Raw genomic sequence first — 14,036 nt, 5'->3', positions numbered from 1 at the left:
TCTGGCTGGGTTTGTAGCTGAGAGACTTTGTGTCCCCTGCTCCCCTCCTCCAGTGCTGGAGCCAGCTGGAGCCACCCACATCCCAAATGGCATCCTAGCCAGGCCGTGGACATCTCTCAGGCCTGCTGCTCAAGTCTGCAGGGTGTAGCCAGGCCTGGGGCCAGCAGAGCTTCCCAACCCCCCACTCCCACACACACACACACACGTTCAGCTGCCGCTAAACCATCCAATCGCCCCCCTGCATACTGGGCCGGACTACGAGGTTCAGGGGACATCCCCAGCCCAGGGCTGCTCTGCCTTTCTGTCCTATGTAACCCTGAGCAGCTCACGCACTCTCTCCCTTGGTCCAGCTTCCTCATTTACAACGTAAAGGCCTGGGGCCAGCAGAGCCGCAGCATGCAGCTGCTGCGTAATCGTACACTGCACAAACGTACCTGGCCAGGTGACCCGAGGCGCCCAGAGGCAGCCCAGACTCCGCCTTGCAGGCAGAGGAGCCAGGTGTCAGGTGCAGCGGCCAGGGCCAGGGGAAGCGATGCCTTTCTCATCTCACGAGACCTTTGCTTTTTAGGCCCTGTGCTCACGGCGGCGTCTGCCCAGGGTGCTTTGTTCTAATTCTTGTGAAGGCGCTGCCGTGAGGCCCCAGCCCACGCCCACCCCTCCTGGTGTTGGTGGTCTGGGTGTCCATCCATCGTGCACCCTCCGCCATCTGTCTCTGGAGAGGAATCGCTGGAGCTTCTCCTTCCCCCACTCTCCCTTCTCCTTTGAACCATCCAGTGTGGGACCCAGAAGGGCCCAGACGTCCTGCCCTGACCTCCTGCCTCATTTTATAGACCAGGGATCTGAGGCCCCTCAACCCGCACCCCACCCGCTTGTGCCTCCCCCGTCCTCCACGGCCCACCTGCCCTCTCCCGGGGGCTTCCTCCCTCCCACACCTGACCAAGCACTAAGTGCAGGCTGTAGGAGACCTCTTGACGGCAGAGGAAACTGAGTCACAAGAGCGAAGTGCCCTGTCCATAGAATCACGGTGAGTCCAACCGGGCCCCCTCCGACTCCACGTCTGGCCCTCACCCCGCCACGCCTGCATCTCTGCACCCCCTCCCTCGGCCCTCCTGCGTCCAGCCGCCCCGGGCAGGGACAGGCACACCATTCTGCTTCACTGCTCTTTATTAGGAAAGTAGCTGGGGGAGTCCCGGCGGGCGACGGGGTGGGGATAGGGACAGTAGCCCGCTCTTGTCCCCTGGGCTGGCGAACCTGTGGGGAATGGAGATGAGGCCCGAGGGGCTCTGGGTGATTCTGTGCGCCCGTCCACCCCCTCTGAGAGGCCTGATCACCCACTCCCCACTCTGGGGCCGGGGCCCCAGGCAGGGCTTCCTTGACACAGATCTTGGCGGATGGGGCTGGCCCATTAGAGAGACACTTTGGACACGGGGAGCAGCTGCGGGGGTGGGGGGTACCCCAGCTCTTACCTGTGCCTGAGGCTCAGTTCGGTGAGTTGAAGTGGTTGCTGGCGGGAGGTGGTGTGCGGTAGAAGGGGTCGGTTGCGATCAGGGTTCTGCAGGGAGAAAGGGGGCTGGAGAAGGGAGGGGCAGGGCGGAGAGCCGGGGCCTTTTGCTCTGCCTGCCCATCCCAAGGGGCCAGCGCTCAGCCAGGGCGGCCAAGCCACAGACATTCTTTGCCTGCCAACTTGGGGCCAATGTCGGTATAAACGTCATTTTTGAGGAATTGAGCAGAAAAGCATCAGAGTGAGGCAGAACCACAGTCATTCAGCTTTGTGTCTGCCCCACCCCCCACCCCCCTGCATGCAGCTCGGGAGGAGGAGCGGGTGCAGAGCTGGGGAGAGGCAGGCAGGGGCCCCTTTGGGCAATAGAAGCAATGAACGAGCCGGAGAGAAGAAATGGGGCTCTCTGAAGGACAGACAGATGGAGGGAGGGAGGGAGGAGAGAGGCTGGGGACAGGCCTGGAACCAGCCAAGGACAGAGCCAGGAGGCGGGCACGCTACCTTCCCACATGGGGGTGCAGATGCCTCAGACTCTCTGAGGGGTTGGGGGTGGCCTCCGTGCGGGTGGCAGGCTGGTTGAGGACGTAGCCTCCGGTCTTCTGGGGCTGGACACCACCTCGGGTCCAGCCTTCGCGGTCCAGACCCTTGGGGATGTTTTCGAAGTACCTGAGGCACAGGAGGCGCCGTGGAGGTGAGCCGGCCGGGCCCACCCCTGCGGCCACTCGGCCCGTCTCCGACCGGAGTCTTGGCTCCAGCAGAGCACAGGCTCCCTCGGATCCCCAGCCCCCTGGCTTCGGCCCACGCTGTCCCCTCCGCCAGGAACTCCCTAGGCCCTGTCCACTCGGTGGACACTTGGGAAGCCTGCCCTCCTCTGCCCTGAGCTGGACGCTCCTCCTTCACGCCACGCTGATGCTGAGATGCACTTGGGGTGTAAAGGGCTGGTTAGGCGGTGCCTCCCTCCCTGGCCTGTGAACATCTCAGGGGGTTGGGGACCCCATCTCATCCCTTTCTGGGCATTCGACTTTTCTTCCATTCCGCCGGTATTCACTGGGCACAGGGCCAGGTTCTGAAGGTGCCCAGATGAGTGAGATGGGGCCCCGCCTTTGAGTTCGTGAAGAGAGGGTACGGATAGATAACTGTGGAAATCAGTGCTTACAAGCCCTGGGGGCTCTGGGCACACCACGCAGAAGCTCAGGAACCACCACCCGCTGATGGGTGTGTGGGGGAAGGACCCCGCAGAGATGGCAGAGGCCGGGGGTCTACTTAGGGAGGGGCAGGGACGCGGCCGTCCCTCCGACGCCCTGGGTGAACCTCTGCCCCTCTCCCCGGCTCCCCGTGGGAACTGGAGCAGCCGTGCGTGTCACAGGTCTGCTGGGAGCCTCAGGCATCACTTTCCCCTCTGAGCCTCATGGTCCCCATCCAAAAGAGGGGGGCTAACTCCCCAAGGCATCTCGGGGGACAGATGCTGTGAGGGGAGACTTTAGTTTCAGGAATTGCTCCTCCTTTATCGCACTCCTATAATGCCCTCTCTCATCTAGTTCTGACCCGCAGAGCCTTCTTCTCCAAGGCTCCAGGGCCACTTCCTCCTGGAAGCCCTCCCTGATGACCAGGTTATTCACTCTCTGCCCAGGGCTCACACAGAGCCTACCTTCTGAGGGCGCAGGGAGCCATGGACTGGAAGCAGTGTCTTAGCAGATGCCGTTGTTACTCCCTGAGACCCCCTTGGACTCTTCTATCCTTCCCCTGCCCTCCGGTCTGGCCACCAATGGCTTGCACCTCATCTGCATGGGAAAGGCTGCCCCTGGGCTGCGGGAGCCTGCTCAGCCTGAGCAAGGAGGTACCTGGGATTTACACTGCCCTGGGGACGCCCTCAAACGGGTGACTGATGGATGTGGGGGTGTGAATGCCCCAGCTCTCTCACCCCCCCGGCTGGATAATTCTGAGTCGTGTGTTTGCACTGCTTTCTAGAGTGCCCCATGGGATACCCAGCTTAAAGACACACCCATGCCCTCCCTTCCCCGCCTTCCGCCCCTCCCTGACACCCTCCCCACATTACTCAGTGTTGCCCTTCTTCACAAGGCCGTGAGCTCGTGGCTTGACGCGGCCTCAGTCTCCCTGTCTGTAAAATGGGTCCCAGCTTCAAAGCCCCAGGTGTGGGCGAGGAAGGGACTCACCCTTGGTTGTAGGTGGTCAGGTATCGATTATCCATATCGGGGTCATAGGGGCTTCGGACGTAACTAGGGTTGTTAAGGCTGTACCCCGTGGGCTCCTGCACAAGAAGGATGGAGTGTCAGGCCAGGAGGCCGTGAGGGTTTGGGGTAGGGTTTGGGTACCCCAGGTCTCACCTTATTCCCCACAGTCTCCCGGCCAAGCAGGGCAACATTTGTCTGCTGTGCCCGCTGGGGGTGCTGGAGTTGCCAGTGGCTCATGCTGCTGGGTACTGGGCTGGGAGGGGGCACCTGCAGGGTACAGAGCCATAAGAAGGGCTGCTGGGTGGCCAGGCTAAGGCAGGGCACGTGGAGGCGCAGGTAACTGCTACCTGCCCCTAACCTGGGACTGGATCCATCGCCCTCTGGCCATACCATACTCATGGTTTCCAACACGCCCCTCCCTTTCCGGCCCCTAGGCCTTCACCCCTCCCCCAGGGGCCCAAACAACCTGCTTCTTGCCATCTCAGGGCCCAGGCCAAGTCTAAGAAACCTCCATTGTTTTCCCGTCTCCTCTGAGTGTCCCTTTTCAGAGGGAGCCCTAAGGCCACTCACTCTGGGGTTCAGAGTCCGCTCATTCAGTCGGCTGAAGCCCGTCTCCCGCTCAGAGCCTCTGGCCAGCCCTGGAAGGAACTCGTCACCCTAAGGCAGAGAAGCAGCCGCTGGTACCGAAGCCCCTGCTGCGCCTTCGTGCACGCTGTCCTAACTAACCCCCCGCCCCGCCCCGCAGAGGCCCCGGCCTGTGGGGACACGCACCCCTCCCCAGGCTCAGCTTACATGAGGGTGGGAGATGGGGAGGAAGTCCGACTTGGTGACACTCCGGCCGGGAAGGAGGACCTGAAGAGAGGCCGGCCGAGGAGCATCAGCCTGACAGAGGCAGCTGCCCGCTCGTCCTGAGCGCGGAGGAGGGGTCAGCACCAATGGGTGTCATTGGGGTAACGGAGCAAAGGGAAGATCTGGGGGAGACGTGAGGGGAGGGCACGATGCCGCATGGGCGCCAGCAGGCACGGATGCCGAGTGACCCCCGCTAGTGACCTCATCCATGAAGTGGGGAAAGTGGACCAAGCTCTTTCATCTTGTGTTTGAGCGAAGGGTTCTGTAGCTCACATTTAAAATCAATCAATCAATCAATCAATAACTACAGCCAAGCCACCCTGAACAAGCCCGATCTGGTCTGATCTCGGAAGCTAAGCAGGGTCAGGCCTGATTGGTACTTGGATGAGAGACCACCTAGGAAGACCGGGTGCTGTAGGTGTAAAAAATAAAAAAATAAAAAAAATTAGGGATTGTAAGCTGACAAGGTCCTTGCAATCTGTGAGGCCAACCAAGGGTTGCCTCGCCTAAAAATAAATAAATGAAAAGAATAAGAAACTAAATAGACGTTAGGAAGCCCCAGACTGGAGGGCTTCAGTCGCCCTGAGATTCTAGTGGGGCGCAGCCCGACTTACCGGGTTCCCAGGGAGGACCTGAGAGGGCGGCTGGAAGACAATGGGGTTCTTGGTGGATTCCTCGGTGAAGCCGGTCTCCTCCTTGGCACCGATTGATTTCTTCTGCAAAAGATCTGCAAGAAACAGCGCCCCCCGGTGCTGGCCCCAGGCCACCTGGCCCCACCTGCCTGGCCTCCAGAGGCTCAGAGTCCTAGCAAGCGCGGAGGGAGCTGGCTCCCAAGATCTGGAGGCCCCGAGCCGCCAGAATTGTGGGCACCAGGAAGACTCCAGAATCCAGGGCAGAGGAGGAGGAGGAGAGAGGAGGAGCAGGAGGACGGACAGGGCCGACAGGCCTGGAGGCAGCCGCGATCAGACTCAAACAGCCTTGCAAGGCGAGCGAGCTGTCCTTTGGGGGTTGGCAGGACTAAGGCACTGACGTCAGCCTGGGGAGACAGGTTCCCCAACGCGGCCTGTCTGTCTGTCTGTCTTTCACTGCTGTCTTCTTAGTGCTGTGGCAGCCCCGGTCCCACAGGGTCTCTCCTGGGCTCGGGGGTAGGGAGGTGTAGTGGGGGGGAGGCATGAGCTCAGACAAGCGCCCACCTGGCTGGCTGGAAGGCTCCTTGAGATACTTGGAATTATACTCGGAAGTCATGAAGCGCGGGCCCTGGAAGAGAGGGCAGAGCAACGGGGGTCACGGGTAGGTCAGGTCCTGGCAGGGGGCTGGTGGCCGTGGTTGCTGGCGCTTTGGCGTCTATGCCCTGAGCAGACCTGTGTAGCGCGTTCTGAGAAGGGAGGGCCAGACAGCACCCCTGACTCAAATCCCTCTCGGATCGGACATCCCAGTGGCAGAAATTCCACCACGAGAGCACAGTTCCCCTGCGACCATGAGATCCAAGTCGCGGCCCACGCTGCATTCTGGGTAATGAGCAACGGGCCTGGAGCCCCCAGGCCCCAGACCAGGAGGGGCCCAAAGAGAGGAGAGGGGCCGATGGAAGGAAATGGGTGCTCGCTTCACAATTCGGTGCCCAGGTTCAGGGCGTCTGGATGGGGTAGGGGAGGGAAGAGAGCTCGGGTGTTAAATCCTAAGGTACGCGTAAGGACCACTTTGATGCCGTCTTGGAAATATCAAGACAGAAGTTCTTGGTGCCCTGAGCCCACATGCAGTGGGCTGCTTGGGTGAGCCCATGCAGAGGAGGAGGGGAAGGCGGGTCTGGCCCCTCCGCCCAGCCCACGCTGCTTCTCTGGGGCCGCCCACTCACGTGTCGGGCATTCTCCCATTCCAAGGAGCCCCGGCTCTGCTGCTGGTGGAGCAGGGGCACGTGCTTGGGCTCCAGCCCCGTGATGGCCTGGGGCCCGTAGTCCTGGGTGTCAAAATGGACCTTCCTGACCTGGGAGGAGGGAATGACCAGTTATCCTCCTGCGGAGGGAATGACAGTCACTTCCTGACTCTGATTCCGCCCTTGACCCCTACAGAGTATCTGCACAGCAGCCTGAGGGGGTCGGCTCCTTCACAACGAGGTCAGGCCCTGTTCCTCCTGCGCTCTGAGCCCCGCAGCGCAGCACGACTATCTCGGAGTAGAATCCCACCTCCCGCCTGCGGCCCCCGGGGTCCTCGGTTCCTCGGTCCTCTCCAGTGCCGGCCACTACGGAGGCCACTACGCTCCGCCTCGGGGCCTTTGCACTTGCTGCTGGCACGGCCTGGAACACTCCTCCCTCACGCTGCCGCATTCGAGGGGAGCACCGACCTCCCTAGGTCTTTGTCTAACGCCTCCACGGCAGGCTTTGCTGAGCCCCCTGCTTCTCCGCGGCAGCCCCGTGGCTTCCGCCTCACCCCCCCCCCCCCGCCTCTTCCCCATTGTACTTTTTCCCCCTTGTGTCACCTTCGAATCCAGGAGAGAGGCTCAGAAAATCGGCGGGATGAATGAATGAATGTCTAGTCTGGTGGTGGTGATGCTACTAAGAGTGACGGTCACGGCAATGATAGAAACGGACGTGGGGATGACAATGACAACGGTGAGTGTGACCGTGACGGCGAGGACGGTGATGTGGGCTTGGAGAGGTGGGTGGGGTGGCGGAGAGTATGGGGATGGGGGCGGGAGAGGGGGAGGTGATGCTGGGGATGCGAATGAGGACGAAGGCGAGAAAGGTGAGAGGACCCCCCACAGCCCTCCTTGTGGCTCCTTCGTGCCCAGACGTCTCGGCCTTGACCTGCTCAGAGCAGGGCAGTCCAACCCTGCGGGAGGAGCCCCCTCTTTTCCACGCCCAGGCCTTCCTGCATTGCAGCCTAGGGCTCCCCGCGCCACCCTGGCCCTGGCCCAGCACGAACCTCCTTGGCGGGGGTCGCCGAATTGGCCTTCTCCCGAGAGTAGCCGGAGCTGGTCTGGTGCGCGTCCCAGGGCAGCTGGGTTCTGCCATCGGGCACCTCCAGGGGGCGGTAACTCTGGCTGGTCACTGTCTGCAAATTGTCCCGGACTTGCTCCCTGAGGGTGAGGCAGGGGCAGGGGCCGTGAGCGCCAGGGCCTGCAATGCTCCTCTCCAGGAGTTTTCCGCCCCCCTCGAACCTCCCACAGATGCCTCGGGGCTCTGGCTGCCTGTGGGCCCCGGGCCGGGTGCCATGCTGAGCCCCCCAGGACCCCAGACCTGGGCAGGCAAGGCTCAGAGTCCTCATGCACGGATGTCCATGAGCGCTAAAGCCCAGCAAGCCCAGAGGTGAGAAGAGGGTGCACAGACCGTACCCCATGGCTGGGTTGTCCAGGGCGCCGAGACTGGCTTGGTAGGGGACCACGGGCCGGTAGTTTGATTTGTAGCCGGTGCCTCGGTGACTGCCTAGGCGGGGCTTGAAATCCTCCCGACCTGCCAGAAGGGATGCGGGGAGGCCGGAGGCCGGTCAGCAGCATCAGGGAGCAGAGGGCAGGGTGGGGCTGCTGAGGCGGGGCCAGCCCCCCCCCCCCCAGCGTCGGGCGGCGGGGCGGGGGGGGGTCCCTGTGATGGAGGAAGCACAGAGCCAGGGGACAGGAGCCTTGAAGGCCTGGCCCTTTCGGGACCGTGGCAGAGGGAATGGAGTCAATGGGACAGGGGACGAGTCCCGTGTGACAGAAGCGCAGGGTGGATTCAGGGGAAGGGCTGCAGAGTGCGGCTCGCCCGCCAGCATGGGTGCGGACCCGGTCCCGGGGGGTTCGGGGGGCCAGTCAGTTCAGTATGCCGGGGTGGCTCGGAGTGCGTGACGGGCCCGAGGGCTGCCCCCATCCTGCCCCGTGTCCTGGGGAGGGTGGGGGGCTCCTGCACACAGGTGCCCTCACCGTAGGCTGTACAGTAGCTGGTGGCGTAGAACTTCAGGGGGTCCGAGCAGCCCCCCGAACTCATCTTCACATAAGGGGAGACAACCCCCAGAGGCAGTTTCCCCATCATGACGCTGTGGGTCAGGGCCCCAGGGGGACCTTAGAAGAAAGCACGAAAAAGCTGTCAGTCCAGGCCCAGGCTACGGAGACCACTGAGGGGGTGAGGGAACTCCACCCAGCTGACCCCTTCCCCGAGGCCTGGCCCTCTGCACTGATACCCGCACCCCAAACTGAAGGAAGTACCAGTCATTGTCCACACTTATCTCACGAACACTGTGACTCATTTCTCCTTCCCCACACCCTATTGTGAGCTCCCCATTTTACAGCTGGGAAACTGAGGTTCCAACTGATGAAAGATTATTAGCTCATAGTAGGTGGTAGAGCCAGGATTCAAGCCCAGGGAACCGGACTCCTCAGCCCCTGACCTTAACCCCACCTGCCTGCCCCTGGAAACTGACGGCCAGACAACTGCCGGCCAGTGGGGTATCCTCGGCCGCCCTGCCAGGATGCCCACTCCCAGCCTTGGGCTCCTTGTCTCTTCCTTGGCTCCCTGGGCCTTGCCTACCTCCCGCTAGAAGTTGGTTCTGGTCTCCCCAGGTCCCAACCACAGCCGGCCCCACCCTTACCCGCCCTCCGCAGCGGCTCTGAGGTCTACACGAGAGTCTGCAGAAGGCAGGCGCTGCTCGAGAGAAAGCTGGGCCCTCAGGGAGGTGACCAGGCCAGGAGAAACAGTACGTTGCCTAGCAACCGGCACCTAGCAACAGCGTCCCCAGCCTCTGAAGTCATTCCAGGGCCAGGGCCCACTGAAGGGCTGACCTGGCCAGGAGAGGGTAACAGGAGCTGCCCAGGCGAGGTCCTCCCTCCTTGCCTCGGGCCCCTCTTGCCAGCCTCGCCCGACTGGGCCTGGCAGAGCTGCTGTCTGAGCGACAGAAAATAAAAGATAATCCCGAACAATCACTCCCATTTACTGAGTACCCACTTCTCACCAGACACTTTGCATCCTTTATCTCCAGTCCTCTTAGTAGCTCATCCAGGTAGCTATTATTATCCTTCTTTGCACACAGGGAAAATGAGGTTTAAGGCGAGCAAAGTGGCCGGAGATCTTGCAATCAGAAACCAGCGTAGGTATTCAGGCGTGCGTGGGTCCAGACCCCACTTCCAGCCTCTTGGTAAATTAATGTTTACTGTGTTCTAGAGGCAAATCTACGCCAAGCTCTCGTACACACATTACCTCGTATAATCATTCTCCAAACCACCTTGCGAACTGGGGACTGTTATTACAGGGCCAACAAGCCGCAGCCGTGGAGAGGGTGGTTCACCAGACTTGTCGCCGTTGATGAAGTGCTTCCTCTCGCAATGCCTCCATTTCCTCCTCTCCACTGAGGACTCTAACTGCACCTGCCTCGAGGGGCCATTGGCGGGTTTTGTGAAAGCACCAACTTAGCACTTGACAGACAGTTGATGCTCAGCTGTTAAAGCTGCTCTTCTCAGGTTTTTGTTTTGTTTTGTTTTTGCAGATGGGAAAGGTGAGCCCCAAGGGCCGGTTGCTCGGGCCGCACAGTTGGCGAGAGCAGAGCCCAGACTAAAACTGGAGTGAGCCAGCTCCGGGGTCCCTGCTCCTCCCGTGATGGCCCATTTATAAATGTTTGCTGTTGGATCTCTGGGGAGGAAGGGGTGGAAGGGGGTGGGGCCAGGGAGTCCTGATTTGTAGCACTTGCCAGTTTCTGGGGTGTAAAGACTCCCATCATGGCTGCTTTCAAACTGCTAAGGCAATGTCACTGAACAGGGAGCTGGGGAGCCGTGCTCAGCAGCCCACCACTACCTGGCATTCCCGCCATATACGGGAGATGGAAGTAACCTTAAGGGCACGAATGATAGAAATGGAGTAACATCATGAGGAGATAATGACTTTGAAGTACTCCTTCCTTTCATTTTTAATATATTATTAAATGGTAACTTTATGTAATTTAATTTTTAACAGTAGCCGAGTTCAACAATCAGCTTGTAAATTTCCTGGAGTTTCATCTTCAGCTCTCAGGCGCAGTGAGCTGGCTCCAGCGCACCCCAGCCTTAGGGGGGAGAGCAGCGTGAATGAAGGGGAGGGCCTTGCTGCACTCACCCCCAAGGTGAAAGGAGGGGACTTGTAAGGTTGTCTGCCCATCAGTTTCCGGGTGCGGGAGGCGCAGGTGGGGTTAAGATCAGGGGCCGAGGAGTCAGGTTCCCTGGGCTTGAATCCTGGCTCTACCACCTGTTATGAGCTAATAATCCTTCGTCCGTTAGAACCTCAGTTTCCCATACCTCACCCCCACAGGGAGGTCCTGGACTCAGAAGTGACCACGGCCCGGAGGAGGTGTGGCAGGCGCCCGTCCTCCAGAGTCATGATCCTATTCAGGGATCAGAAGCTGCAAGGACAGATGTGAATGCACACCGCCTTGCCCTCCACCGAGGACCTCCGGTCTCAGGACAGACGCTCAGGCGAGCCCCACCCACGAAGGGCAAGATAGGGTGCCATTGGTGGTGGTGGCAGGGGTGGGGGGTTGGGAGGGTGGGGGGAAGGGAAGGAGTGCCTGTTCTCGAAGCGTCTGTAGAGAAGTGGTCGCAAGCAAGAGCGCAGATCCTGAAGCCAGCTGGCACGGGCCCTGGCTCTGCCACTTCATCACTCTGAGACTTGGTGCCTCTTATTCGTGCCTCAGCGATAACTGTACCTACCTGTGGGGTAGCAGGACACAGAAGGCACTCAGGCCAGTACTCCCGGCACACTTAGATGGCAAGTGTCACCTAAGAGTTAGGGAAAGGCCTTGGCTAAAGTTAGGGCCCAAGGGTTAAAACACGGAATTTCATGCAGCCCTGTCCTCAGGGAGCCCAGGGTGTCAGACACAGCCGGTGTGATAGAGCCAGACAAAACTCAGTTCAGGAACCTGAGCCTGCTTCTTGCACTTGGAAGGAAGTAACACAGCGGCCACCTGGCAGGGTGCTGGATTTGAAATACCTTATGCACAGTGTCTAGCAAGCATGCACCCGGCGGAGATGAGGGCGGACGCTCCACGTGGAAGGCCCGACAAGGGCAACGGTGGGGAGGCCTGGGCGCTGAGAGCTGTGGTGACTGGTCCCGTGTGGCTGGGGCACCGTGTGGGGAGGACCGGCTCTCTGTCCGAGGAAGCCTCGGGGAGGCTGTGGCAAGGTTTCCCCGTTTGTGAAAGGTTTGAAGTCGTCCCATAGCGCTGTGAGGGAAGCTCTTGGGCTTCTGAGCACGGCTTGGGCTGGACCCTGCAAAAGACTTGAGCAGAAATTCCGGAAGCCAAGGCTCCCCTAGTTTGAGCTGCCCGCCTGCGGCCGGCCACCCTAGTAGCCTGTGTCGGGTTTTTTTTGTTTGTCGTCGTCGTTGTTGTTGTTTTTTGCTGTGTGGCGACACCCAGCGGCCGTAACTAGGAACTACAGGGCGTGCAGCAGGTGCGCCCGGAGAGGCGCAGGAACCGGGCAGAGCGACTAAAGGGCCCCAGCCACAGGCGCCCGGCCTCGCTCACTGGCAGGATCTCCAGAACAGAAGGGGCAGGGCTGGGCAAGGAGTATTTCCGGCTAGGGCCCGGAACCTGCAAGGAGGAAGGAGCCTAGGGGCTGCGAACCTGGTGCCGGTACGATTACTGGTGACTCGATGGCTGGGTGACTTTTTGACTTCTCACCTCTGGGCCTGTTTTTCGCAAAGTGAAGGGGCAGACTAAAGAATCCTTCCAGATTTTGAGTTGGAAATCCTGGGCTCACCTCAGCCCATCTTCCCATAACTGTTCCCATTTATCAAGCACTCCCTCTGTGAGCGAGTCAGCTTTTCTCTTTTCACTCCTTACAAGACAGCAACTATTATCCCCATTTCACATCCGAGGATACTGCCTCACGCCTCACAGGCAGGAAAGGGTGGAGCCGGCTGTGACTCCCAAATTGCCCCTGCTGGAACGTGCTGGCAAACTGTTGGCTGTAAAGTGCTGGGGCTGTCGCTGTGGGCTCAGCACCAACCTCCTGGTTGAGCTCAGTGATTTTTCTAAAGGCATGGGCTGCCCTGGCCAGACGGGTGACCGCTTTGTCCTTTCAGGACCTGACCACCCTGAGCAATAAGATGGGCTCTCGTTTCCTTCGTGTGAGAAGGCAGGGAGGGGTACAGATACCTGGGGGTTGGCCCTGGACAATAGCAGCCGCCTTCCCTCTGAAGCCTGGAAGGTGGAGGCTCAGGCACAAGCAAGATGACATTCTAGGGCCCTGGCCCATGGAACTCCTTAGCTGGGACCAATGCGGACAGACCCTGAAAGGTGTCCGAGGCCAGCGTGCACCACTCTTTGGCTGCTGAGTCCTGAACTGGGACAAACATCGGCACTCCATGCTCTGGGCTGAGTGAGCTTTGGGCCCCCGAAAAAGGCCCAGCTTGGGCAAAGGAGATAGCCCGCCACCAAGCATGGCTCCTTTTGCTTTGGTTGACCTGGCTGGCCTCAGAGGGCAGGGCCAGAGCTCTCATCAGGAAGAGACAGGTTAACGGAGGGAAAAGCTTCCTACCACACCCAGCCTTCTCACCGGGGAACGGGGAGGAGTGAGTTCTCTGTGCCAGGAAGCGTTCGAGCAGAAGTTTGAATCTGCTTGAATCTGGATGACAATAGTAGCAAACTCTCATTCAGGGTTTATCAGGTACCAGGCGCTGTTCTAAGCGTCACACCTATTAATCCATTTAAACCTCACCACACCGTACCGTGTGTCCCTGTGTGCTCCGTGGTGTCAGCATCTTTGTTTTACAGATGAAGAAGTTGACACAGGGAGGCCGCATAACGTGTCCAGGGTCACGCGGTCTAACAAACTAGAGGAGGGGTTATTATTTGAATCCAGGCAGGCAGGCAGGCAGGCAGGCTCCGGAGTTGTGCTGGTGACGACGTTGACGCTGCCCCATGGGCTGAGGTAGAGGTTCTCCAGGCTATTTTCAAAATGATAGTTTTCAAAAATCCTTTTTAAAAACCCTTCCATCCCGTGCTCTCTCCTGCGTCCAGCTCCTTCGTCTGTGCTGGGCGCTGCTGGGCGAAAATCCACAGAAGGTTTAAAGTCATCCCACCCAGCCATAATGATTAAAAAGCAGGAAGCAGGACCCTGGGACGCGACTGAGCGGGAGGCTCGAAGCGATGAGAGGGGACTTCATTATACATATACTTTTTAAAAAATATATGATAAAATAGACATACCGTGAAATGTACCGTTGTAGCCATTTTAAGTGTATAGTTCGGTGGCATTAACACATTCGTCATATTACACGACCATTATCATCATCCATCTCCAGGCTTTTTTCATCTTCTCAAATTAAAATTCTCATCCCTCAGCCCCTGGCAACCACCAAGCTACTTTCCGTCTTTATAAATCTGACTACTCTAGAAGCTTCGTATGAGAGGAATCATATAATATTTGTCTTTTTGTGTCTGGTTTATTTCTCTTAGCATAATGTCCTCGAGGTTGGACCACATTGCACCATGTGTCAGAATTTCCTTCTTTTCAAGGCCGAATAATATTCCACTGTATGTGTAACCACATGTTTTTTTTAATC

General features: G+C 59.3%; 1 protein-coding gene and 1 pseudogene across 1 annotated transcript; one reads left to right on the top strand and one right to left on the bottom strand.

Moving 5' to 3' along the window:
- Window positions 1–1,157: 1,157 nt before the first annotated feature.
- Window positions 1,158–9,185, bottom strand: PPP1R32 (protein phosphatase 1 regulatory subunit 32). Its single transcript, XM_036221108.1, has 13 exons — window positions 9,097–9,185; window positions 8,432–8,569; window positions 7,868–7,985; window positions 7,459–7,612; window positions 6,392–6,520; window positions 5,733–5,796; window positions 5,154–5,266; window positions 4,483–4,542; window positions 4,261–4,347; window positions 3,844–3,957; window positions 3,673–3,767; window positions 2,000–2,164; window positions 1,158–1,552 (listed from the first exon to the last, which is right to left on the bottom strand). Exons 2-13 carry the CDS (start codon window positions 8,538–8,540, stop codon window positions 1,480–1,482), a joined length of 1,281 nt encoding a protein of 426 aa, XP_036077001.1. The 5' UTR covers window positions 8,541–8,569; window positions 9,097–9,185; the 3' UTR covers window positions 1,158–1,479.
- On the top strand, window positions 4,842–4,960 carry LOC118603668 (annotated as a pseudogene).
- Window positions 9,186–14,036: the final 4,851 nt, after the last annotated feature.

The sequence above is a fragment of the Rousettus aegyptiacus genome, unplaced genomic scaffold, assembly GCF_014176215.1.
Source record: "Rousettus aegyptiacus isolate mRouAeg1 unplaced genomic scaffold, mRouAeg1.p scaffold_m13_p_5, whole genome shotgun sequence".
Lineage (NCBI taxonomy): Eukaryota > Metazoa > Chordata > Mammalia > Chiroptera > Pteropodidae > Rousettus > Rousettus aegyptiacus.
Note: the sequence above shows the minus strand (reverse complement) of the source record. Positions and strands in the feature narration are given on the sequence as shown.